A 22,817-nucleotide genomic window follows, 5' to 3' on the forward strand; every position below is an offset into this window, starting at 1 on the left:
GCTAGAGGAGCTGATTAGCGTTGGGGACTTCTCATAGCTCTCAAGGGACAGAGCTGGGATATGGGCCTGGGTCTCTTGGATACCAGAACCTGATGGTGTCTCCACCCTCAATCCTTCCTCCTTAGGCAGGACTCAGGTGCTATGCCATGCCTGTGACCAGGGCCACTCAGCTGCCCAGTGAGCACCTTGAGAGCAAGAGATGGGTCTGAGATGGCACACATGCACACACACATACCTGCATACACAGCTGGCTACCTCGAGCAGGCTGCAGTGAGGGCCAGAGACAGCTGGGATGGGTGCCAGAGGATGGGAGCTCAGATGCTAAGGCAGGAAGGCAGAGAGACCCCTGTGCAGAGACCTTGCTCACCCACCCTTCCTTACCCATGAGTACCCTCATCTAAGAGGCTTCCTGTGGCCCTGGACACTGGCCCTGCTTGGGTTTCATGCAAATGTGAGCACTGCTGGTTCGCTTTAGTGCTGTGTCTTCGAGGCCCACTCAGGGGCCTGAACCAGACACAGCCCTGGCCTGGGGTGCTTCTCCGACTCAGCAGGAGCCTTGGGGATGGGCATAATCAGACTCTCAGGTGGTCTTGTCAAATTAGTGTCTTTTTGTCCCTCTGTCCCTGCCCTGGGGGAGTAGACATCACCGTTATAGGTCAGGGGGCTGGGGGAGATTGTGGCCAGAGCCGTTGGGGTGGCTGGAGTAAATGAGTATGTGGGAGTTATGGGGGGAAATTGGGTTGTTAGGATGGGTTTTGAATGGAGATAAGGGCAGGAGGAATATCCAAGGTGAGAGAGGAGAGCCTGGGGAGGCTGATGAAGCAGTAAAAGCCAAGAATGGGGTCCTGAGAGACTCATGGGACTGTGTTGAGTTAGGGATGTGTGGCCAGGCCAGGTGTCATGGAGGCCACGAGCAGCCCCCTGGCAGAGCCAACCTGAGCCCTGTCTCTCCCTGTCCCTCCCTGCCCCCAGGTCTGACCTGGAGCTACAGTTCAAGTGCTACCACCACGAGGACCGGCAGATGAACACCAACTGGCCGGCCTCAGTGCAGGTCAGCGTGAACGCCACGCCCCTCACCATCGAGCGTGGTGACAACAAGACCTCCCACAAGCCCCTGCACCTCAAGCACGTGTGCCAGCCGGGCCGCAACACCATCCAGATCACCGTCACGGCCTGCTGCTGTGTGAGTGTGGGCAGGCTGAGGGCACAGTGCAGGGAACCGTGGTCGTGACCTTCCTTCTGCAGCCTTGTCCTCAGGTCTCTGCCCCCCATCCACCGAGGCAATCTTTCAGAAACGCTCTCCAGAAACGTGCAGTGGTCCCCCAGGGCTATGAAATAAAAACCTCCAAAGGCACTGTGCTCTGGCCTTTTCCCCTTTCACCACAACCTCCATCTGGTCTGCACTCTCACCTCCACCTACTCCCATAGGCCTCTTCTCCTGGACACCTTCTTCCGCCTTCTTCAGGTGAAGTTCTGTGTGCACCTCAAAGCTAGGCTCTGTTCTGGCCTCATCAGCAAGAAATTTCTATATTCTAATCCCCTTTTCCCCCAGACCCAATTTCACCAAGTCTGGAGTTACTTCTTCCCATCTTCAGTCAACCCACTATCTGAGAATCACACATGTGTATGTGTCTCTGACCTGTGACTCACTGCTCTAGGGCCACCTCTGAGCCACATCCCTGTCGCCAAGAGATCAGGGCCTGGCACACAGGGCTTGCGTGGAAGTGGATTGCCTACCTTGTTCTGGTAGCCTTTCTGGGAGTATAGGAGAAGGAAAAGCTCTGCCCTTATGAGCACTGGGGCTCTGAGGCCTCCTGGAGATAGGCGCCACAGGACTGGGAATGCTGTCAGAGTGAAGAGCCTGTAGGGACATGTTGGGGTGTGCAGTCCTGGAAGGCTTCCTGGAGGAGTAAATACAGGGACACCATTCTCAGCCAGAAAGGGTGGAGGATACATGGTGGGGTACAGTGGTGGACAGGGTTAGGAAGTGTGGTAGGCTCCAGTCCTGATGCCCAGTGTCCCCGCAACCCATCCCAGAGGTATTACAGTGTCTGTTCTAGCAGCTGCTCCCAGGTGGTGTCCCCAGCCTGAGTCTCTCAGCTCATAGGACCAGGATGTGTCCTGGTCCTTGAGGGCTTTCTTCCCTACATTTCTGGGGCACCCAGAATGTAGTGCATCACTGTGGACATAGACGGCCTCCTAGGGGCCTTCAGACAGGGGCAGCCTCGGACTGCTGCGGCTGCCTGTGGGGTGGGTCATGGGGGCCATGGGACAGGGACTGAACACGCACTCTTCCTTGCAGTCCCACCTCTTCGTGCTGCAGCTGGTCCACCGGCCGTCCGTGCGCTCCGTGCTGCAAGGCCTCCTCAAGAAGCGTCTCCTGCCTGCGGAGCACTGCATCACCAAAAGTGAGTATGAGAACCAGATCCCAGCCTTCCAGGGTCACCATCCGTTTGGGACCTTTGGCTCCATGTGCGACACCCCAGGGTCCTGAGTGTTTCTTAGCACCAAATCCCAGCCCAGACTCCTGCCCTTCCTTTGGGGCCATGGGGATGATCAGATGAGTAGGGTACTGTAAGATCCAGTGGGAATCCTGACCCACCTGGCTCCCATGACAGGATCTGAGGCAGATTAACGCAAAACATCATGGTGTAGACAGGCCAGGCAGGCTTCCTAGAGGAGGTGATCACTTGGAAGGATGGGAAGAACTGGAGAAGAGGCATGGAGTAGATTCAAGGCTGGCCTCCCAGCCCCAATAGCTCATGCCTAACTCTAGACGAAAGGACTTGGCTCAGAGTCTATTCCTTTGGAGGAGACCCCATGTGACAACTCGGGGGGGGGGGGGCGCCACGCATGGAGGTGCACTGTTGCTCCCCGCTTCGATTTTACTTCTTCACATTACCTCCTGCTCCCTGTCACCCCAGGTAGTTAGTTGTCCATTCTCATTTCCACACTGGCAGAATTAAGTGCAGAAGTGCCTGAGGGGGCTCTGCTGACCCAGAAAATCAGTGGAGAAGCGCCAGATGGGGTTTCTGCAAGTTGTGCAGAAAGTCCCCTTCCTAGGAAGGCAGAACTTGCTCTGCAGAGACCGGGGAACTGATGCGGTCGCCTCCAGGTGCACGTGCACTCCACACGTGTTATACGTGGGGGCTGCCATTCAGTGCTGGGCAGCCTGGGACACCTGGCAAGCTGAACTCACCTTCGCTATAGTTCTTCACAGGACCTCCCAATTTAGGGGTAGGGGTAGAGAACCAGAGTGTTTCAGCTGCATGAGGGAGTCGGGGGATGTGGGAATGGGGCAATGCCCTCCTCATCCACCTGTACCTCCCACCCCACAGTCAAGCGGAATTTCAGCAGCGTGGCAGCCTCATCAGGAAACACAACCCTCAATGGGGAGGACGGTGTGGAGCAGACAGCCATCAAAGTATCTCTGAAGTGCCCCATCACATTCCGGCGCATCCAGCTGCCTGCTCGAGGTCACGATTGCAAGCACGTCCAGGTGAGCTATCCTGCAGGAGCCACTGGCGTCTGGCTAGGATGGGGAGGGGCAGGCAGAGGGTGCGGCGGGGCCTGTTTCTGCACCCTGAAGGGCACAGTAGCCATTAGCAGCTGATTTCAGTCACTTTGGCCATCGCTTATCCTTGGAGCATCTTCTCTGCATGCTCAGGGCTAGGACCCAGGAGGCTACAGAACTGGGTTTAGGTAGGTCCTGCCCTGACAGATGTCAGATGCCAGCTGGAAATACCACGCATACGGCCATGGCTGGCTCAGGACCTGAGAACAGACACACCTCTGCCTGTCACCGCTGTGTCCCAGGGCCCTACCTCAAACACATGCTCAGAAAATGAGTGGACTGAGTGATGGTCACGGTCTAGGTGGCTACAACAGAGCACTGCAAATGCAGGCAGTCTGGGGTGAGCAAGTCACTGAGCTGGGCCTGCTCAGGGAAGGAATACCAGAAGAGGGGTGTGAGCAGCCTTCTCAGAGGGGGCCTAGGTATGCACCTGAAGGGTGGGCAGGAGGGAGAAAAGGCTTCAGGGCCAGGTCAGTGACACTCTCTGCCGCACCCTCCCACACACCCTCCCGAGGGCTTCCTAGAGGGCTCCCTCCCTGCCTCAGGGAGAACGTTGTGGGCGAGATGGACATCTGGTCACTTAATCTGGCACTCCAGTGAACTGGACCACGTGTGTCCTGGTGCCTGGGCTAGGCCGATAGGAAGGCCTGGGCCCACGCTGCCCCCAGCCTGTGGGGCTGTCATGGGCATGATCAGTGAGGCGCAGCTGCGGGGGAACCAGGACGGCTTCTCAGAGCAAGCACATGGGCACAGGGGTGGTGTGAGGAGGGCTGGGTAGAGGCCTGCAGGAAGAGCCCACACAGCAACCAGCCCTGGGTCTCTCCCCTCGCCTGTCTCCCTCCCTGGTGGGAGGTCTTCATAAGGGTCTCAGAAACACCAGCACTTGTGTCGAAGCAGTTTCTGAGAGCCCTGATCTCATCTGTCTGTCTGTCGGCCTCCGCAGTGCTTTGACCTGGAATCATACCTGCAGCTGAATTGCGAGAGAGGGACCTGGAGGTGTCCAGTGTGCAAGTGAGTGATGCCTACCCCAGCGGAGCTCCTCTGGCCTCCCTCTGGCCCTGCTCTTCGGGGTTCAGCCGCCTCTACCTGTTGTAAAAGCATGAGAGAGAATGCAGATAAGGCAGAGGGGCTCAGTTGACATGATCATAATGCCTTTGTATCAGGCGGTCACCATGCCGCCCTCTGCTGTCAGGTCCTTCAGTGGTCGCCAGCAGCAGGGGCGGTGCTGCTGACACAGTGGGGCGGGTTTGGCCTGTGTCCCCACCTCTTAGGGTCCAGGAGCAATGGCCAAGCACTGTTCTCTCCTTTTCCAGTAAAACCGCTCTGCTCGAGGGCCTGGAGGTGGATCAGTACATGTGGGGTATCCTGAATGCCATCCAACAGTAAGTGGGCCTCCCCAGCCAGGGGCATGTGGGACAGGGTGGCAGGAATGTCAGCCTGGATTGAATGAGGTGAGCATGTGAACATCCCAGACTGCCCCAAGGCTGGAAAACCACTTACCCACACTCTCACCTTTCTGTGACTGGACCTCTGGGGCTTCTGTACTGGGAGCAAATGCACTTTCCACAAAGCACCAAACTCAGCCAGAGTAGGAAGCTGCCAGTGCCCCCAACAGCCACATCCTGCGTGGGAGATCCTGGGGCCAGCTGCCCTGTGCCCAGCCACTTGCTTTTTCTAGCTTCCGTCTCCCTATCTCTCACAAAATGTAAAAATTCCCCATACCTCTATCATAGGCAGAGTCTCGGGGAAATAGGGGCACGGGACCTGGACAAGGACACCTCAATGTCTGAACAAGCTAGAGGCTCAGCTCCCTGGTGCCTCAGCTCTGCCCCCTTGCTCCCACAGCTCCGAATTCGAAGAAGTCACCATTGACCCCACGTGCAGCTGGCGGCCAGTGCCCATCAAGTCAGACCTACACATTAAGGATGACCCCGACGGCATCCCCTCCAAGCGGTTCAAGACCATGAGTCCTAGCCAGATGATCATGCCCAATGTCATGGAGATGATCGCAGCCCTGGGCCCTGGCCCGTCCCCCTACCCACTCCCGCCTCCACCTGGGGCCACCAACTCCAACGACTATAGCGGCCAAGGTGAGTGACACTCGACAAGGAGGGCTGAAGGAGGGCATCCCCAAGGTCCCAGTGTGGGCACAGGACTTCTTTGCTGTTGGTGGCAGATGGGGAGGGGGTGTTGTGAAGGGGCAGAGGTGGCAAACACCTCCAAAAACTTCCCCACATCATTAGATTTGGGGGTGTGGCAGCCCATGCACCACCATCCTCCCATCTCCATCCAGCTGCCTCGCTCCATCCAGCCCTGAGGGTTGGGACCCAGCTGGGAAGCATGAGTGAGGAGCTGCCCCATGGGCCTGTGTCCCCATGTGGCCAGCCTCCTCCCTCCCCCACCCCCACCCTGCCTGGCCTGCTCTCCTGACTCCTGGAGCTGCCAGAGACATCGGCTCCTTGACTCCAGGCAGCAGGCGCCAAGCTCAGGGGCTTCAGAGCCCGCTTTGCTGTGGGCACACTGCCACCTCTTCAGCAGCCTGAGTGTGCACTGGGACCAACAGAATACTCTCACCTGGAGTTCTTTGCCCTGCCCCCGGCCCTCCCATTTCTCTGTGATATCTGTATTGCCCCTATCTCTGCAGCTCTCCCATTCTGTCAGAGACAGAATCCAGGGGCTTGGAGCTCCAGCCTTTGGCCACCAATGTCACCGTCACTGCCCTCTTACTCTCTGCGGCCCAGACCAAGCTTCACCATATGGCCATTCCTAGAAAGTACCCACTCCCCACCCCCTCAAACACAGTGGGTGGCAGCTTCCCCGTAGGATCCTGCTCTTGGGTCCCCAGAGTTCCTGGATAACAGAGACCCAGAGATGTTAGTTCACCCATCTGGGTCCCACAGCTTGCCAAGGGCCCCAGCTTCCCAGCGTGCTGATCCTCTGACCTCTCACCAAAGTCACGTGCTAGAGGAAACAGAAGCTGGGGAGGCCAGACAGCTGGCTTCTAATGGTGTCATCTTGATTCTGACGCCGCTTTCTTCATGAACCGGGCAGACCCTGACCTCCCCTCTGGGCCTGGGTCATCCCAGTGATGAGGTGCCAGCAGGAGGGGGCAGCAGAGAAACAGGTCTAGGGGGCTCGCTCAGCACATCCTGTGGAAGGCTGAGACTTGGGCCTCATTCCACATCCCCCTGCCCACCCCCTTCTCCCACTGCACCCCTCATGCCCTGGGGGCCGAGGCTGCATTGCTGCCCGTTGCACAGCCCAGACACTAAACTGCAAGAGCCATCTCAGGCCTCAGAGAAGGACAGGACTTGGTTCTCAATTTACACGCTGCCTGCTCCCCAGGGGTGGCTGTGTTCCCTCCGGGTGACCCCCTTGCGTGTTATACCTCCCAGGCAACAACTACCAGGGCCATGGCAACTTTGACTTCCCCCATGGGAACCCCGGCGGGACGTCCATGAACGACTTCATGCACGGTCCCCCCCAGCTCTCCCACCCCCCGGACATGCCCAACAACATGGCTGCCCTCGAGAAACCCCTCAGCCACCCCATGCAGGAAACTGTGAGTACCTCTTCCTCATCCCCACCTCTCCACACCCCCAGCCTCTGCACAGGGCTAATGGGGCAGAGGTCTTCCCCGGGACCTTTCTAATGTTTGCCTAGTTCCCTCCCAGGCAAAAAGGACTGAGAATTGGGTTGGGGGCTCAGAAAGGAGTGGGGGACCCGACTGAGGCTGGGTCATGCCCCCTCGGTGTCCTGGGACCCCACTGTTTCACCCAGCACATCAGATTCTCAGGAGATGGAAGCCACAGGCTCTTTCCTGCATGCAGATATGCACACTTCCATGTACAACCTCACACACACCTGCACACACACCCACATGCATCTCCCACCCTCTCTCTCCCCCACTTACACATACTCTTACACTATCTTATGGTAGCCCCGGCCATGCAGAATTTTGTCCCAGACCCAGGCACTTACTCCACAGGGGTCTGAATCTTGGGGCTGTCACCACCTCCTGCAACAAGAAATGCCAGGAATCTACTAATCCTGCGAGTATTCACTTCCTGTCCTGTTTCACCTATTAACACATACCCTGCACTGCTGAGAATGCCCCTTGCAGGCAAGGTACCCATTGCCACCCAGAGGCCTCCCCTTCCCGTGGCCCTGGTAGCAGGGGAGGAGGCCAGTGTGCACTCGATGGATCCATTCGATTTAGCACACGCTCTCTCAGCCTGTGCTCTGGGCTGGGCCTTGTCCCTGAGGAAACAGACGCAGGCCTTGCACTGAAGGAACCAAAGTTCTGGCAGGGCCTGGAGGGAGGAAGAACAGTTGGGGTTTTGGGGAAACTGAAGCCCGAGGCTTCAGTGATTCTGTCTTTTCCTGATGAGCAGGAGGAGCGGGAGGGGTCAGTGAGGGCCTGGCTGTGGGTCCCAGGCCACACCAGCTAGAGAGAAGGGCCCAGGGCTTCCATAGAAGGGTCCTGTTTGGCAGCAGGGTTGGATGGTCCTACACCAGAAGGTGCCACTCAGACCCTCCAGTCCTTCATCACATGGCCCGGAAGGAAGGGGCGTCTGGATTGGACTGTATTCCACACACCTGACATGGAGTTGGCCCTGCCACTGAGATGGGCTGTCCTATGGGCAGTTAGTGGCAGTCAATCAGGAATCTAGGTGAGGGCACTACGGAAACTTCCCTGCAGGACCCCAGAATGCCAAGTCAGAAATAGCTGCTTTCTCAGGGCTTCTGCCACATTTTGCAAGTTGCTTCCTGCCCTATGGCGCTTCTGATCTCTGGGGGGCTCTCTCCTGGGCCCCCTTTCCCAGACCTGCTCCACAGGACCTTAGCATTCCATGCCCACCATTCCACAACTCCCAGCGCTGGCAAATGGCAGCAGGATGTTGTACACCTCCAGTGTCCAACCAGGCTTTCTCTTACCTTGTTAGCCCTGCACCTGGGTTCTTCACAGGTACCTAAGCCTGTGAGTTGACTTCACTGCTCTCTATGGTGCCCCCAGATATACACTGTCCTTCCTCATTTCTGGGCTCTCTATAGATGACAACTGGACCCAGAAATACAGCTGTGCAAGGTGGGGTGGTGCAGTCACAGATAAACTCCCCCCACACCTGCCCAACCAGAGCAGCCTGCCCCTAGCTGAGCACACGGCTGGAAAAGGTTCCCATACACGCAGGGATTGGCAGGATAGCTCCAAACAGGCACCGGTTTGCTCAAGGATTCTGCCATCCAGGTGCCAGGTTGACGGGTGTTATCAGCAGGTTCCAGAGAGCACCTGCCTGCCTTTCTGAGTACTGAGACTCCAGCAAGATGCCAGGGCCAGAGGGGACTGCTGTGTCAGCACATCTGAAGACTGTGTCCTGGGCTGGGGTGCCCCAGGAGTGTGGGCCCCTTTTGCCCCTCAGCATGGGTTCTGTGGGGCATCCACAGGCGTGGGTGAGAGTCAGAAGCTGGCCTTCTACTGACAGCAGTGGTAGCCATCCCTCCAGCATCACCTGGTCCTTCTTACCTCATGTGCATCCCACCTCAGGGCCCTCGGGTCGTCCCCTGATCTCAGGGCCCTGGCTGGAGGGCACTGTGCTACCAGGGGCCACCTGGACCGTGGGAAGAGGCCTGGGGAGCAGCTTTTAGGAAGAACAAAGAGGAGAAACTAGGATCTAGAGAAAATCAGGGAAGCTGCAACTGCCATTTTCAAACCCACAAAGGGAAAAAGGAATGATTCCGTGTGGCCCAGAAGATGGGGAGGGGAGAGCATACTAATGGCCAAGGAGACATTTGGTCTCCAGGCTGCCCTTTCCAAGCCAGCAGCAGCCTGGTGAGTCAGTGAGCTCCCTTCACCAGCAGAGTGTGAATGGGGCTGGGGGCCAGTCAGGTCTGGGAGTGTGGTGAGGGCTGGACTCCGCCTTTCCCTCTGAGACCTCAGCTCTAAAGGAGGGGTACTTTGGACAGGAAACAGACTAGGACTAGCAAGGAAGGTTTAAATCCCACCCACCACCTGCCCCGTGCCCACCCACAGCCCCCGTGTTCCCATGCTTATGCACATGGGAGGGTGTGGGTCCTCTAGTTCATCTGTCAGAGAAGCACCACCTGCCCCCACTGAAGCAAGGCAGCCCCTTGGTGAGCCCTGGTGCCCTGGGAGGTATGGAGGTGTCTGTCTTCCTCAGCACCCTGGGGGTGCAGCCTGTAGCTGCCTAGGTTGTGTGGCCAGGAAGAAGAGTCTGGCAGTGCTGAGGCCCCCACTCTTCGGCTCACTTCTACCCCGCCCTAGGGCATCAGGCAGGGCTTGTACCAAGACTCTTGGAAGGAACCTGTGTGCCCACCGCTGCCCCTGCCCAGGGCCCACGGGGGGCACAGACCCACTCCTGAGCTGCACGCCCGCCCCATTCTGTCTGTCCGTGTCTGCTCTCCGCCACCCTGGCCCTTGGGGGCCTGCGCCATGCTGCCAGCAGCACCCTCCCACCTCCCACTCCTGGAAACATGCCCATTTTGCTTCTCCATCATGCCCTCACTGTTGTTCATTGTGGTGGTGGTGTCCAGGCTGGGGAGGCGGAGGGGCTCGAAGGGGCCTGGCCCCGCGTGCAGGGGTCTGCTCACCTCAGAGGCGCTGGCCACCCTACCCCCCCAGACTCACGCAGCCTCAGAGGCCCTTCCCCAGCCTTGCTCTCCACAGCCTCCCTGACTGGCAGCTTTGGGGGAAGATTTTGTTTCTCTACCAAAAAAAAAAAGAAGAAAAAAAGCACTCAGCTTTGTAAAGGGGTGGCTTTGTTTTGGGGGTTTGTTATTTTCCTGGTTTTGTTTGGTTTTCATTTCTCCAGGCATCTCGTCGCTGTGCCTCGTCACCTCACCTTTCTTTTCTCCTGCTCTCTCCTCCTCCACAGATGCCACACGCTGGCAGTTCTGACCAGCCCCATCCCTCCATACAACAAGGTTTGCACGTCCCACACCCCAGCAGCCAGTCAGGGCCTCCATTACATCACAGTGGGGCTCCTCCTCCTCCTTCCCAGCCTCCCCGGCAACCGCCACAGGCCGCTCCCGGCAACCATCCACACAGCGACCTGACCTTTAACCCCTCCTCAGCCTTAGAGGGTCAGGCCGGAGCGCAGGGAGCATCTGACATGCCGGAGCCTTCGCTGGATGTAAGTTGGGGTCCCCACTTGCCTCGGCTTGGGGCTAGGCCCGGCGCCCGGAACCTGCCCAAAGAGCAGGCGTGGGTGCTGAGGGCTCAAGGCCCGGGTGGAGGAGGCGTAGCTGTGAGGGGCGGGCGGGTGGTGTGTGGGCCCTAGCAGCTGGCCTCCCCTGGCTCCAGAACCAGAGAACCCCACAGCGGAGAAGCCTCAGGGGATCCGTGTCCCCACCCCTCTCTGCCAGCCCCTGCCCCCTCCTCCCCTTGGCCACAGCCCTGCAGCCCAGCCCCGCCCCACCTCCCCCCAAGGCCCTCACAGAGCCCCGCCGCGTAGGAGGCTCCCTGCCCTTCTTCCGGCCCCTCCTCTCCCCCCACACTGAGTTTGCCATCTCCTTGCCTGCCACACTCTCCAGCCCGAGGCAGGGGAGGAGCTGGGATGACAGAGCCCCTCTGTCTCACTGCTGTGTGTCTGTCTCCAGTTTCTTGTCCATGTGTTATCCATGCCCTGTGCTTCTGCTTGCTCCATCGCTTACTATGAGAGAGGCCCCGGGACATGGTGGGGGGCAGGGAGTAGCATCATCCTCCCGCCGCCTGCGGGTCACTGAGACAGAAGTGGGTGGTTGAGATTCAGAGGTCTCCTGCCTGGAGACCTGAATGTCCTAGAAGATGGGAAGAGATGCTCTGGATGATGGGGGCTGGGCGGCTGGCCAGGAAAAAGTAGAGAACTCTCCCCTCCCATCCCAACCCCTCGGCTCTAGATTTCTAGAAAGAAGCCTGCCCTCCCAAATACTCTTCCTGTCCTTCCTGTCCCAGCCCCACTGTCACCCCTGGCCCCCACAGTGGCAGTCTTTGTAGTGAATGGGGCTCATTCAGTTGTGAGGTCACCTTGGATTCTCACTCAGCTCTCCTCCACACACCCTGCTGGTGGGGGAGGGGGACTGCCTTTAGATTTATGAGGGTACCCCATATGATAAGAAGGCTCCAGGGACCTCATGGTAGAGGGTAGGGACAGTCTGCAGCCTCTGCCCAGGGGCCACAGGGAGGGACAGTGCTGTCAGCCAGCCGCAGGTTTGCCAAGGAGCTGAGAGCTTCTGAGAGAGATCCAGGGTGGTGGGAGCTGCAGGGGCCGCCCCGCCTGCATGCAACATGGTCTGTGCTGTGAGGCCCACTTGACCTGCAGCTCCTTTGGACAGGGTGTCAGGGGTCAGGGGGTCCAGGGGAACTGATCATGAGGAAGCCTCTTGACCTGCCATGGGCCTTTGCAGCTGTTAGGCTTGACATAAGCATGCTGTGCCCCAGACCAGCACAGTGGCCTACATGCATTGGGGGACAGCCAGCACCGTTAGTTTCCCCTGTTTGGGCCAGGACCCTGGGAGGCAGAGAGATGACATGCGAACAGGCCTGGGGGTGCCCTGTGTTCCTCACCTAGCCCCTCAGCCAACACCTCATCTGGGTTTCTGCACTTCTTTTCCAGCTCCTTCCAGAACTCACAAATCCTGACGAGCTCCTCTCATACTTGGACCCCCCCGACCTGCCGAGCAATAGTAACGATGACCTCCTGTCTCTCTTTGAGAACAACTGAAGCCCACCCTCCCTCGGGGCCATCCCTCCCACTCCACTCCTTCCCTGTCTGTCCCACACACACTTCCCCACTGGGAGCCGTGTCCTCAGACCACCCCTGCTTCGGCTCTCGCAGAGCAGGGGCGGGAGGCCGCACTGTGAAGCCTGTGTGGGTCTGAATTCAATGCCCAGAGCAGGCCCCGAAGATGACCCTCACGATGGGAAGCCAGCCAGTGAGAGGGCACCTGCTGACAACAGCTTCTTGGTCCCTCTGTGTGTGCTGATTCCAAACGACCCTTCAGTGCCGCTCTCCCCACCCCTGCCCTTCTTCCCGTTTCTAAACTGTAACCCTGCCTCTCTGCTTCCTGGCCCAGAGCGTCCTTCATGTGACTGAGCCCGAAAGAAGCCCCCTTCCCTCCCGAACCCAGGTGGCCCGAGTCCTGGAGGAGCAGTGACGGTGGCTGCAGTGAGAACAGCCCACCCACCACAGAAAAGCACAAACCTCTGGGAAAGAGAACTCTCTTAGAGGCCAAGGTTGTCACTTTGACCCCTGACCTCTAAGCCAAGATACCCTGTGAACACTCTCAGAAAGCAGAGATAAAGGACAAGATTCTGTGTTTGAGAGAGAGTGTGCCATTCCTGCTTGGGGACTGGTGGGAAAAGGGTCAGGGCCTCTTCAGAGCCAGGACAACGCAGCACGTGGCTCCACGACCTTTGGACTCGGACCTGGGCTAAGCCTTGTGGGGGAACAGAGAGCAAGTACCCAGTGGATATTATTGTGCCCTTAGCTGGGGGGCGGGGTAGGGGGAGTGCCACCAGGTGGTCAATAGAAACAGCAACTTAAAACTTTCCTCCAAGCCAACTCCCTGCTTTTAAACAATTTAAAGCTACGAAGTCATCTGGAGAAAAGGAACATGGACTTGGACAGCAAAACTCCATGCGTTTTGTTTCCTTCCTCCTGCTCCTCAGCCTCCTCTCCCAGACTGTTGCGCAGGACACCCACTTCCCTCTGTACTGGTTTCCCTTTGTCCCCCCAGACAGCAAGACAGGATGGTGGAAAGAGATGGGAGACTCAGGCTTGGGCGCATGCGTGGGCTTAGCAACAGGAACCCCTGTGTTGGTATCTCCAGCCCCCACAGTATGTCTGCCCCTGTGCTCAGGGCTGCCCGTGTGTGCCGGGATGTACCCATGAGCATCAAGGGCTGTTTCTGTGGCTGCCTCGGCCACTAGCTTGACCGCCAGCCTCTCCCCTCTGTCCCTCTGCTATCGAAAGCTCCCCGCACACTCCTGCTGGTTCAGACAGAAGCAGCTCTGGTTTTCTTTCCACCACTTTGCCCTGTTCAGCTTACTGCTCCCCAAGTCTCCCAGGCAGCTTGTGTGTCCGTTTTTGTTTCAGGCTCCTCTGCTCCCCTAAGCCACATGGCCTGGGATGCTGCTGGGCCTTGGGTCACTTGTGCCCCATCTCTACATCCTTTGCACCCGTCCCTGCTGCTGCCTGGGGCCCTCTCCTACTCTCCTGTCCACCGTCTGTGTTCTCAGCCGCCATCTCCTCCTCTGTGGCGGGTGGTCCCCAGCACTCCTCTGGATTTGACCGGAACGGTGGCCCCAGCTGCTGACTTTCAGTCACTGTACCAGACGGCCAGCACCAGGTTTTCTGAAGGAAAGCTGCCATTGTCCGTCCCCCCACCTTTTTCCTTTGTCCCGTTGTTGAAGTTTTTTCAAACAGTGTGGTGTTCAGTATGCAAATCAATTATTTTAAGAATTGCTTTTGTAAATATCTTTGTGAATATTTTAGTATTGTCTTTGATAATATGCAACATTTTCATGACCTGGTTATAGCCTTTGCTGGTGTTTTTAAAATACCTTGACTCAACGACAAAGACCGAGTCCTTTTTTTAAAAAAACAACAAAAACAAAAAAGCAACCAGGGCTATTTGTACCGATGAAGGGACGAAGAGCATGCATGGGTGGCTGTACTGTGAGTTGGACGACCAGGCTGTCCACTGTTTAGAGCCATCCCCAGCCGTCTGGTGGGGACGAGACAGCACCCGGTAGCCCGTGGCCATCTTTGCCCAATGGCCAATAGCCCCAGCTGGGCCATGTGGGAATGTTCCACCCCAGAGAGACTTACAGATGCCTTCCTTAGAAGTTCCTGCTTCATGCCGTGCTTTTTCCCCGAAGGCCTGGGGTTCAATCTGGTTCTTAGCAGGGTGTCCCTACTCTGCTCACTGACCTGTCTGTCCACAGCTTTCTAGTGTGGAAGGCCGATGTGCCCCCCACAGCCTAGGCTCTAGACACCTCCCTCAGCCGTTTGTGAGGAAGCCGTGGTCTCAACCTGAGGCAGGTTTCCGGGTCCCCTTTCAAGTGAGCCTCCACCAGCAAGTTCAGCAAAGAACTTTCCTGACCCATGGAGCCTGAAGCTGCACTCTGGGGGCATCCTCTTCCAGAGCGAGTTTGGAGCCAGGCCAGGGAGTGAGGGAGGCATAAAGGCATCTGGGCTAGAAAAGCCCCAGCTGGTGACAGATTCAGGGGATGGCAGCCTCCCCTAGCAGGGGCAGTTCTGAACTCAGGAGACGCTACCCTGATCCTTTTTGGACGACCACTTGGAGCCATAAGTAACCTCAGCAAAAACGAGGCCTCAGCAAGCCACTTCTCCATGACAGGCACCCACCAGGCCATAGGCACCTTTCTGCTGCCACTCTGCACGACGGACAGGGGCTGGCTGGCAGGCGGGAAGGCCCAAATACAGGCAATCACCCCATCTTCTTGGTTTGAAGCTTTACCCATGTATCATGTTCCCTGTAACCATTTTATTTTTTATGAAACTTCTAATACTTTCTCCCTAATGGAAGCCCTAAGCTCCCCCCTCCCCCCACGCCCTGAGAGCTACAGATCTGCTCCCTTGGCCTGACACATCCAGATAGGACGATGTCAGCAGCAGCAACTCAAGGGACGTGTGTACATATGTAAATGAGAAATAGAGACATGTTAACAGATGCATTCATTTCCCTTGGAATGTGTATTGTTTTTATTTTACAAAACAAAAGGCTTGGAACTCCATCTTCACGTGGAAAAACTAGATCCTGTTTGTTAGCATTTGTGAGGTCTCTCCGCAGCTGTCTCACTCATGTAATATACTCTGACCCTGTGTGGAAAGGAACTTTTGTTGTTTTGTTTTTATTTTACCTTCATGTACTATTTAGCTTCAGTGTACTAGTCCTGCCACCTGTGTATTTTTAGGGTGCTATGGAAATAATTAAAAGAAATGGGGATTTCAGAAGAAAATTGTAACCAAATTCATACTTTGTATAATTTTTGATATCATGATCACAGGTGATTCACACGTACACACATAAACACACCCACAGTGCAGCCTGAAGTACTCCCACAGAAATCTTCATCGTCTTTGTACATCTATGTACAATGCAATCATTTCATACTTTAAACTGGTCAGAAAAGTAATTGTGATTTCTAGTCTTGCAAAGCTGTATGTAGTTAGATGATGTGACAACCTCTAATATTTATCTAATAAATATGTATTCAGATGAAACCTGTATATTAGGTGTTCATGTGGTTATTTTGTATTTAAAGATCAAATTATTTGACTATTGCTAGACATTTCTATACTCTGTTGTAACACTGAGGTATCTATCTCATTTGCCCATGTTAATTTTTTTCTAAATAAATTGACAAAAATGAAGGTTTGGCGGATTAGCTATTTTGTGACCATTAAGGAGTGGTTTGGATGTTTTTTGTTTTTGCTTTTAAACCACTACCCTTGCCCAATCACTCTGCAAAGAAAAAAAGAAAGAAAGCAGGTGCTTTGGGAGTTGAGTTTGGGGAGCCCCTGCCATGGGTGTCCATGGAAGAGGCACTGAAACCTGGGGCCACATGAGAGTATTTAGAGCCCAGGGTTTTCGCCTCCTCCTGGGGCAGCCCCAGTCTCCAGCAGGCCCTGCCTCTGGCGGTGGGACATGCGGGTGAAGAGCAGAGGCCTAAACAGGGCTAGGCTCTATGTCGGTGCCGGCCAGGCTTTGGCAGCAAGAAACCTTGCGGGTTTTCTGGGTTTGAGGAGCAGGAACCTATTCCTCCTGTTAAGCGCCAGAGGGCGCTGTCCACAGCAGTCAGAAATGAAACACTGGAAGCACAGCTTTGCAGAGCCTCTAGTGTTGATTCAGCCGCTCTGTTGACTGTCTCTCTACTGTCCCTACCATCTTTCTCTGGCCACTCAACTTCTCTGCACTCCTCCCCCTCTCCTCTAAGGGAACCTTGGGTTCTCTCTTTTCCTGTGACTGCGCTTTCCTTGGGGTTTGTCTTTCTCTGGCCAGGGTTCTAACTGTCCTTATGGCCTGGGTGCCCGACACAAACGGACTGCCCTTCCCGTCAAGGTTTTGTTACAGAAACAGGGGTGTTCCAAAAAACCCCAGAGTTTGCAGCTGGGGGATGGGGAGAAGGAAGCAGCTTTTCAGAATGCCTCCACATGCCTGAGGCCGGTGGCTAGTGTCTTTTTTATGCAAAATGGCTTTAATGCATCCAAAGCCTCAGGTAGATGGGAGGAGTCTTGAACCAGGGGATGGTATGGAGAAAGCACACAGAGCCTGCGTGAGGTTCTGTGAATGGTCAGAACTGGTTACCGCACCCACTGCATCAGAGGATGTAGTCAGGGATTTAAAAATAAGCGGCAGACATTTTAGGCGAACTGACTGTGCGGATTTAACTAAGGTTAAGGCGGACTGTGCGGATTACAATAGGACTAACTATACAGTTTACAAGGAGGCTGAGAATCCATGAGGTTCTGGATTAAAAGCTGGTGGATCCCATAACACAGACGAGGTCTCCCCAATCAGGATTGAATGATTGGCAGCTACTGGTAAAGCTGAACTGTGTTTGGAAAGTAGGGAAAGGGTTTCTCTGACTTTTCTAAAACTAGCCTGGTTTGGTAGGGGGGAGGCAAGGATATGTGTTTATGGGTGTTTTAAAGAACATAAGACTTAACAGAAATCCGCAAATAACTAAATCTATATAACTGTTAAATAAACTATTCTTTTTCTTTTCACTAAACTCTGGTATTGAGAGTTATAATTTTGGCGGCGGGCAATCGGGCCCCTAACTAAAGAGCCCGCGGGTTTGTTTTCAACTGGAGCAGCCCAGGGGTTCTGTAACAGTTTGGAGAAGTGAATCTGATTCTCAGAGCCCAGCAGCCGATTGCCGCCCCTCCTCCACTTGGCTCTGGCTTCCTGCGACGGGGAAAAACGGAGCTGCTGTTGCCTTCCCTCTGCAGGGCCTGGATGAGGGCAGGTCCAAAAATAGAAGTGAGAGCTGGCGGGCACCCCAAAATATGTGTGTCTGTGCAGGAGTGAACCGGGGTGCAGGGTGTAGGGTGCATGGTCGCGTCAGCTACTGAACTGCCATGTTTATCTCTGGGGCTTCTCCAAGCGGCTAGTTTCTCTTTTGGTGGGAGACAGAAGGTGAAGTGGAGAAGGATAATTTCCATTACAAGGGGAATCCTGGTCACTGCTAACTACAGACAATGTCTTCTGCCAGTGTCTCCAGGGCAGGAAGCGTTTTCTCTGAGAACAGACACTCCTCAGAGAGGAGGGATCAGGGGCATAACAGAGAGCTTTGTAAGAAACGTCCAACCCTGCAGAGAATTTTTGTGAGTTTATATAAGCCAACTGGACCACAATTGCTGGGAAGCAAAATCACAACAGATTGAGATTGAGAAAATGCTCCAGAAAATGGCAGTGTTACCACCTATTTTATACATCAGAATCAAAGGAGAAGACATAAGTTACATGAAATCCGTTGGTGGTAGATTAGATAGGCAGGAGAACGTAAAGTAAGGAAATCTCTGAGACTGGATAAAAAGTAAACTAGATAGGCATTTCTTTTATGTGGGTGGGTACAGGATAGCTAACATATACAGAACATAAAGATGGCATTCAGGGGACAAGATAAAAATGAGAGGTTCAGTGGTCATGTGCTCTGGTGGAAGGCTGTGCCCTGAGGGGCTCTGGAAAAGATTAACATTTCAAAAGTATGTTATAGCAGATGCCAGAAGACAATAGGCAGCCTCAGGTAAAGTAAAGACTGACCTCTGTCAAGGAAGATACCAGTCTAGGACATGACTACCTGCCATGACTCACTTTTACTTAGGAATTTTATTTTCAGACCAACCATTGTGGCTGCTTTCAGCCTCTGAGTGTGGGGGGCTGCCATGCGGGCCTCTCCTGAGCTGGTCAGATTGGTGTGTGGCCCCTTTTGTGTCCCCACGCTGCTCCCCATTGCCTTGGAGCTGTGCTTCTCCACTGGTCACTGAGTGACCATGAAGTCGGTTTGGTGGGTTGTGACCAGTACTTTTTAATGGGTAGTTGAGAATAGTAAAAACATCAAGAGCACCCTGAAAAATAAGGGTGAGAATTGCTTCATGAAATCTCATTGCAGTTGTGGGTGTGTGCGTGTGTCTGCTGAATCATGATGTAAAATTCTTCCTCATGAGTTGTGGTTAAAAACAAAATGTTTGAGTGTCATCGCCTTAAAGACAGGAAATAGGCAGAGGGGTGGGGAGGGAGAGCCAGGGCAGTGTGCTCCCTTAACTTCAAGATAAGCAAAGCTGCCTGGATTCTAGCTTCAGAGCCTGAAACCAGCAATGCAACTAAATACAGACCTGTGGCTGCCACTCAAGGCTGCCTGGAGACCCGGCTGCCCGCCCCGCTGCCCACTGAGACCCATTACTTCCTCCCGTGGGCCTGGAATGAGAAAAGTCCATGGGAAAAGTCCAGCAGAGGGCCTAGCTCAGGGCTGCTTGGAGTTCAGCTCCCCCACCCCACCCCCCACTGCCCTCCCCCGCAAACCTGGGACCACACATCACATCCTCCAGCTCATGGGTCCTCTTGGGTTTCTGTTCTTCCCACCCCACCCCACAAAGCTTCCACCCTGAATCCAATGGCTGCACCTCCACATAAGGCCATAGGGTGCTATTGGAGAAGGTCATTTGGCCCTACAGGTGAATGCCAGGGCAAATTGGAATATGCAGCGCCACTGAGACCTTAGGGTATGGTCTCTTCGCCCACCCACCCATTTCCCTTGTTCTCTGCTCCAGCCTCCTGTTCAACCATGCCCACTTCACTCTAACCAGGTTACCCACTCATCACACAAACCCCACTAACTCCCCTCTACCCACAAACCTACTGCTGTCCTCCCCCAGCCTTATCTTCTTCTGCCAAGGCCCACAGGATGTGGTATCCTCTCCCCAGTCAGGGCCAGCCCGTCCCTAGCCCCTGACACCATCACCTCCTTCTCTTTTAGAAGGGACTTCACTCCATCAGCCAGCCCCTTTCCTTCCTATACCCTCCCCCTCACCCCTTCCCAGGTCTGAAGCTTTGGGCCCTGGTATTATGAAGTCTAACAGCCTCCATCCCCACTCTTTGCTCTCCAGCCTTTCTGCTTCTTCTTACAAAGACTTCTCAGTTGAAGAAACAGCCCATGCTTACTGTTGTCTTTCCTTGATCACCCATCATCTTCAATGCCCAGCAGCCTATGTCTCTGAAGTTCTCTTGCAAGCTCACCTGTGACCTGTTGGTTACTAAGGTTCATGCTGCTTTTGGAGACTAGGCCTCACCGCTGCATTTGACTGCTGCCATTTCTTCCTTGATATTTTCTTCTCTGAGGTTCTAGGACATCTCCATCTTTGGGGTCTTCAGTTCTGCTTGAGTCTCTGTGGTCATGCCTTCTTTGTCATTGTTACAGGTTCCTGTCGTAGCTATTGTAGGTACAGGGGACATCCTTCAAGCTCTTCTTCACTCGTTGACAAATGTCCCCTCTGCTACTAAGGGTGTTGGCTGCCAGTAGCTCACTGTTTCTCTTCACCAGAGAATTGCCCTCAGCACACAGAGAGGCACATGTACACAGATGTCCTTGCCAGGAGGCCCACAGAATAAAGGCCACCAAAGGACTGCTCTGTGCTGCAGTGTGCTTAGTGTTCCAGAGTCTTTCCTATGGATCAAGTTGGGCAGGACTTCACCTGAGGTTACAGCTTGCTCAAATCTTTCTCCTTCCCTGTTCTGTCTCACTCCCTCCCTAGTCTCAGGTTTCTCCTGGGAAGGCCTGTCTCAGACTCTGCTCCTGAACACCAGACAAAAACAGTGGGTGCCAGGCATGGGCCTGGAAGACCTCTGATAGGATGCTGGAGGTGGATCATTGACCAGGTAGGAATGAGGGCCCATCACTGTTGACAGTCACGGGCGTGGGGTAGCCATGCAACAGCTATGACTTTTAACCTGCAGTTAACAGGGATGGCACACAAATGAAGGGGCTATGCCAGCTGGTACAGTGTCTCTGGCATTTGGGAGATAAAAGGAAAGGATAACAGTAGACCACAGAATTGAGTGGCTATGGCTAAGTGTCACTGAGTTCATTAAAGTAAGGAAACTACAGTCCCAGATCTCAATTGGTGATTTACAACAAAGTATGAGAGGTTGAGAAAAACTGTTGCAGGAAGCACTGAAACACACTTATCTTCTACAGCTAGAAGGCAGCGTGAATATCAGATGAGAACTTCAAGTAAGAGTGGCAGAACCTCAGAAAGGGCTGAGTGCTCTGTTAAGACAGGCCTCCTAGACCCAAAGCAGGCCACTGGTAGAGAAGGAGGGGACCTCAAGACCTGGGATGGGGACAGTTATACCAACACCCACATGGAAGGTTTATTATAACCAGCTGACCAACGGAAAATTCCCAAGCTTTATTCAGGGCTGAGGCAACTTGGTATGTAAGTGCAAGCCACAGGTGGGCTGAGCCTGCAGTGCAGCTCACTCCGGGGAGGGCCTGAAAGGCCTTGCTGAGCGAGAATCCTTTCAATAAGTAGATATGTGGGCAGTGCACCTGGTCATCCACTTGGCATGGGAAGAGAAGTGACCTGAGAAAAGGACATATGTGCACAGCAATTATAGACAGTGGCAAATGGCTTAGCTACTTGGTCAGAAGCCTGGAAGAAGCAATATTAGACTATCAGGGACAGGAGGACTGGGAAGGAAGCATGTGGATAGATTGCCCCCTGTCCTGGAATGCCACACTAGACTTCTGGAAGCTCCTGCCCCACCCTTACTGTCCTTCCCTAGAAACCGCCACCTGCCTGTGCTGACGGGTGGCCATGTTTGGTCCACATGACCAAACTCCCCTTGCCCTCAGTCAGCTAGACCAGGATGGACACCTAACCCAAAAGATTAGCTGGCCAGGGACCAATCATATTATTTTCCTCACTTGAAAATTTAGCTTGAGATGCAAAAACTGCAGGATGGCCACCTGTGGCCCGGTTGGGCTGTAAGTCGGGCCTCCTATCTGAACTCTTCCTGCTCATAAAGGCTGTTGTTAGGCTCCTATTTTCTTGGGACTTATTCCCTCCCCTCCAGACTACATGTCTACTTGTTTCTTCTTATGAATTTTCTGATATCAAAAGTCATGCCTTCTGACCCATCACTAGACCAAAAGGTGACATCTTGTTTTTAATAAGAAAGATGCCTGTTACAATGGGAATACATGTCAAAGATAAGGTGCCAGCTTCAGTGGACTTGGGAGACTCTGAGGTCCCACCAGCGGCCCTTTCTCTCCATTACTACTGCTCACTGTCCAGGACCCAGTGTGGTTCCTGCAAGGCAGGAAAGACTGCCCCAGCCAGAGCACTGCTCATGTGATAACAATTTCTGTCCTTAGCAGCTCCCTAGACTGTGTCTTTGGGTTTATTTTATAGTCTGACACTTAAGGCTGGTCCTGGGTCCTGGAGTGTATATTTAATGTCCTGCCTGCCCAGTACCTCTCCTTTCTTCTGGCCACAGAAGAAGGGAGAGGCACCTTGTTTCCTGGGAATTAATCTGCTCCTCTTTCTGCCCCTCTCTGATATGAGAGCTGGTCTTATGCTTCTGTAATAGATAAACACTGAACTATCAGGGGCTTAATACAATGCTCATATCACAGCTCAATATGGCTGTTCCCAGTTGGACATCATCTGTGTGGTCATTTCTGAGCTCAAGTTCTTCTCATCTTGTAGCTCTGCCTTCTTCTAGGTTCTAGAGCTCTCTATATTTGGCTCATAGAGAAAGACAAAGGGTGCTTCATAGGGAGTATGTCTGTGGGCCAAGCTCACATTCTATTGACTGAAGCTCAATCACATGGCTATACCTAAGTTCAAATGTAACAGGGAAGGAGTTCAGAGAGAAGGGAAATGCAGTCTAGAAGAGAGACTCCTAGGGAAAGATTCTGGTTGGTCCAGCTGGATTCTGAACCTGCTCCCTAGACTAGTCATTGTGGACTGGAAGGAAATGTGTCAGTTTGAATGGATTTGATGGCTACTTAGCCAGTTAACTTTTGCTGCATGACAAACAGCTATTTATTATTAATGACTTAAAATGGCTATTTTGTTTTTGCCCATGAGTCTGTGGGTTGAGTGAGCAGTTCTGCGGATCTGGGTCAGGCTCATCTTATCTCAGTTGGCTTGCCATTTCTCTGCAGTCAGGGGAGGTTGGTTTAGGATTGTCTCACTCATGTGTTTGG

The 22,817-nt window shown here is 54.3% G+C and overlaps 1 protein-coding gene across 6 annotated transcripts in view; it reads left to right on the forward strand.

Annotated features, from left to right (window-relative positions):
• ZMIZ1 (zinc finger MIZ-type containing 1) overlaps nt 1-12,854 on the forward strand; it is a 110,337-nt gene extending 97,483 nt beyond the window's left edge. For 5 of the 6 annotated variants that reach the window (XM_090278289.1, XM_090278287.1, XM_090278288.1 and 2 more), the window contains 9 exons: nt 973-1,183; nt 2,303-2,408; nt 3,339-3,499; nt 4,518-4,585; nt 4,888-4,956; nt 5,420-5,664; nt 6,970-7,136; nt 10,468-10,725; nt 12,187-12,854. In XM_090278289.1, coding sequence (XP_090134415.1) covers nt 973-1,183; nt 2,303-2,408; nt 3,339-3,499; nt 4,518-4,585; nt 4,888-4,956; nt 5,420-5,664; nt 6,970-7,136; nt 10,468-10,725; nt 12,187-12,294 — 1,393 coding nt within the window. In that variant the 3' untranslated portion in view covers nt 12,295-12,854. The remainder of the gene's footprint in view (nt 1-972; nt 1,184-2,302; nt 2,409-3,338; nt 3,500-4,517; nt 4,586-4,887; nt 4,957-5,419; nt 5,665-6,969; nt 7,137-10,467; nt 10,726-12,186) is intronic. The other variant, XM_090278285.1, reaches the window with a different exon arrangement.
• Nucleotides 12,855-22,817: the final 9,963 nt, after the last annotated feature.

This window comes from Furipterus horrens, unplaced genomic scaffold (genome assembly GCF_987537825.1).
Source record: "Furipterus horrens unplaced genomic scaffold, mFurHor1.1.pri manual_scaffold_5, whole genome shotgun sequence".
NCBI lineage: Eukaryota > Metazoa > Chordata > Mammalia > Chiroptera > Furipteridae > Furipterus > Furipterus horrens.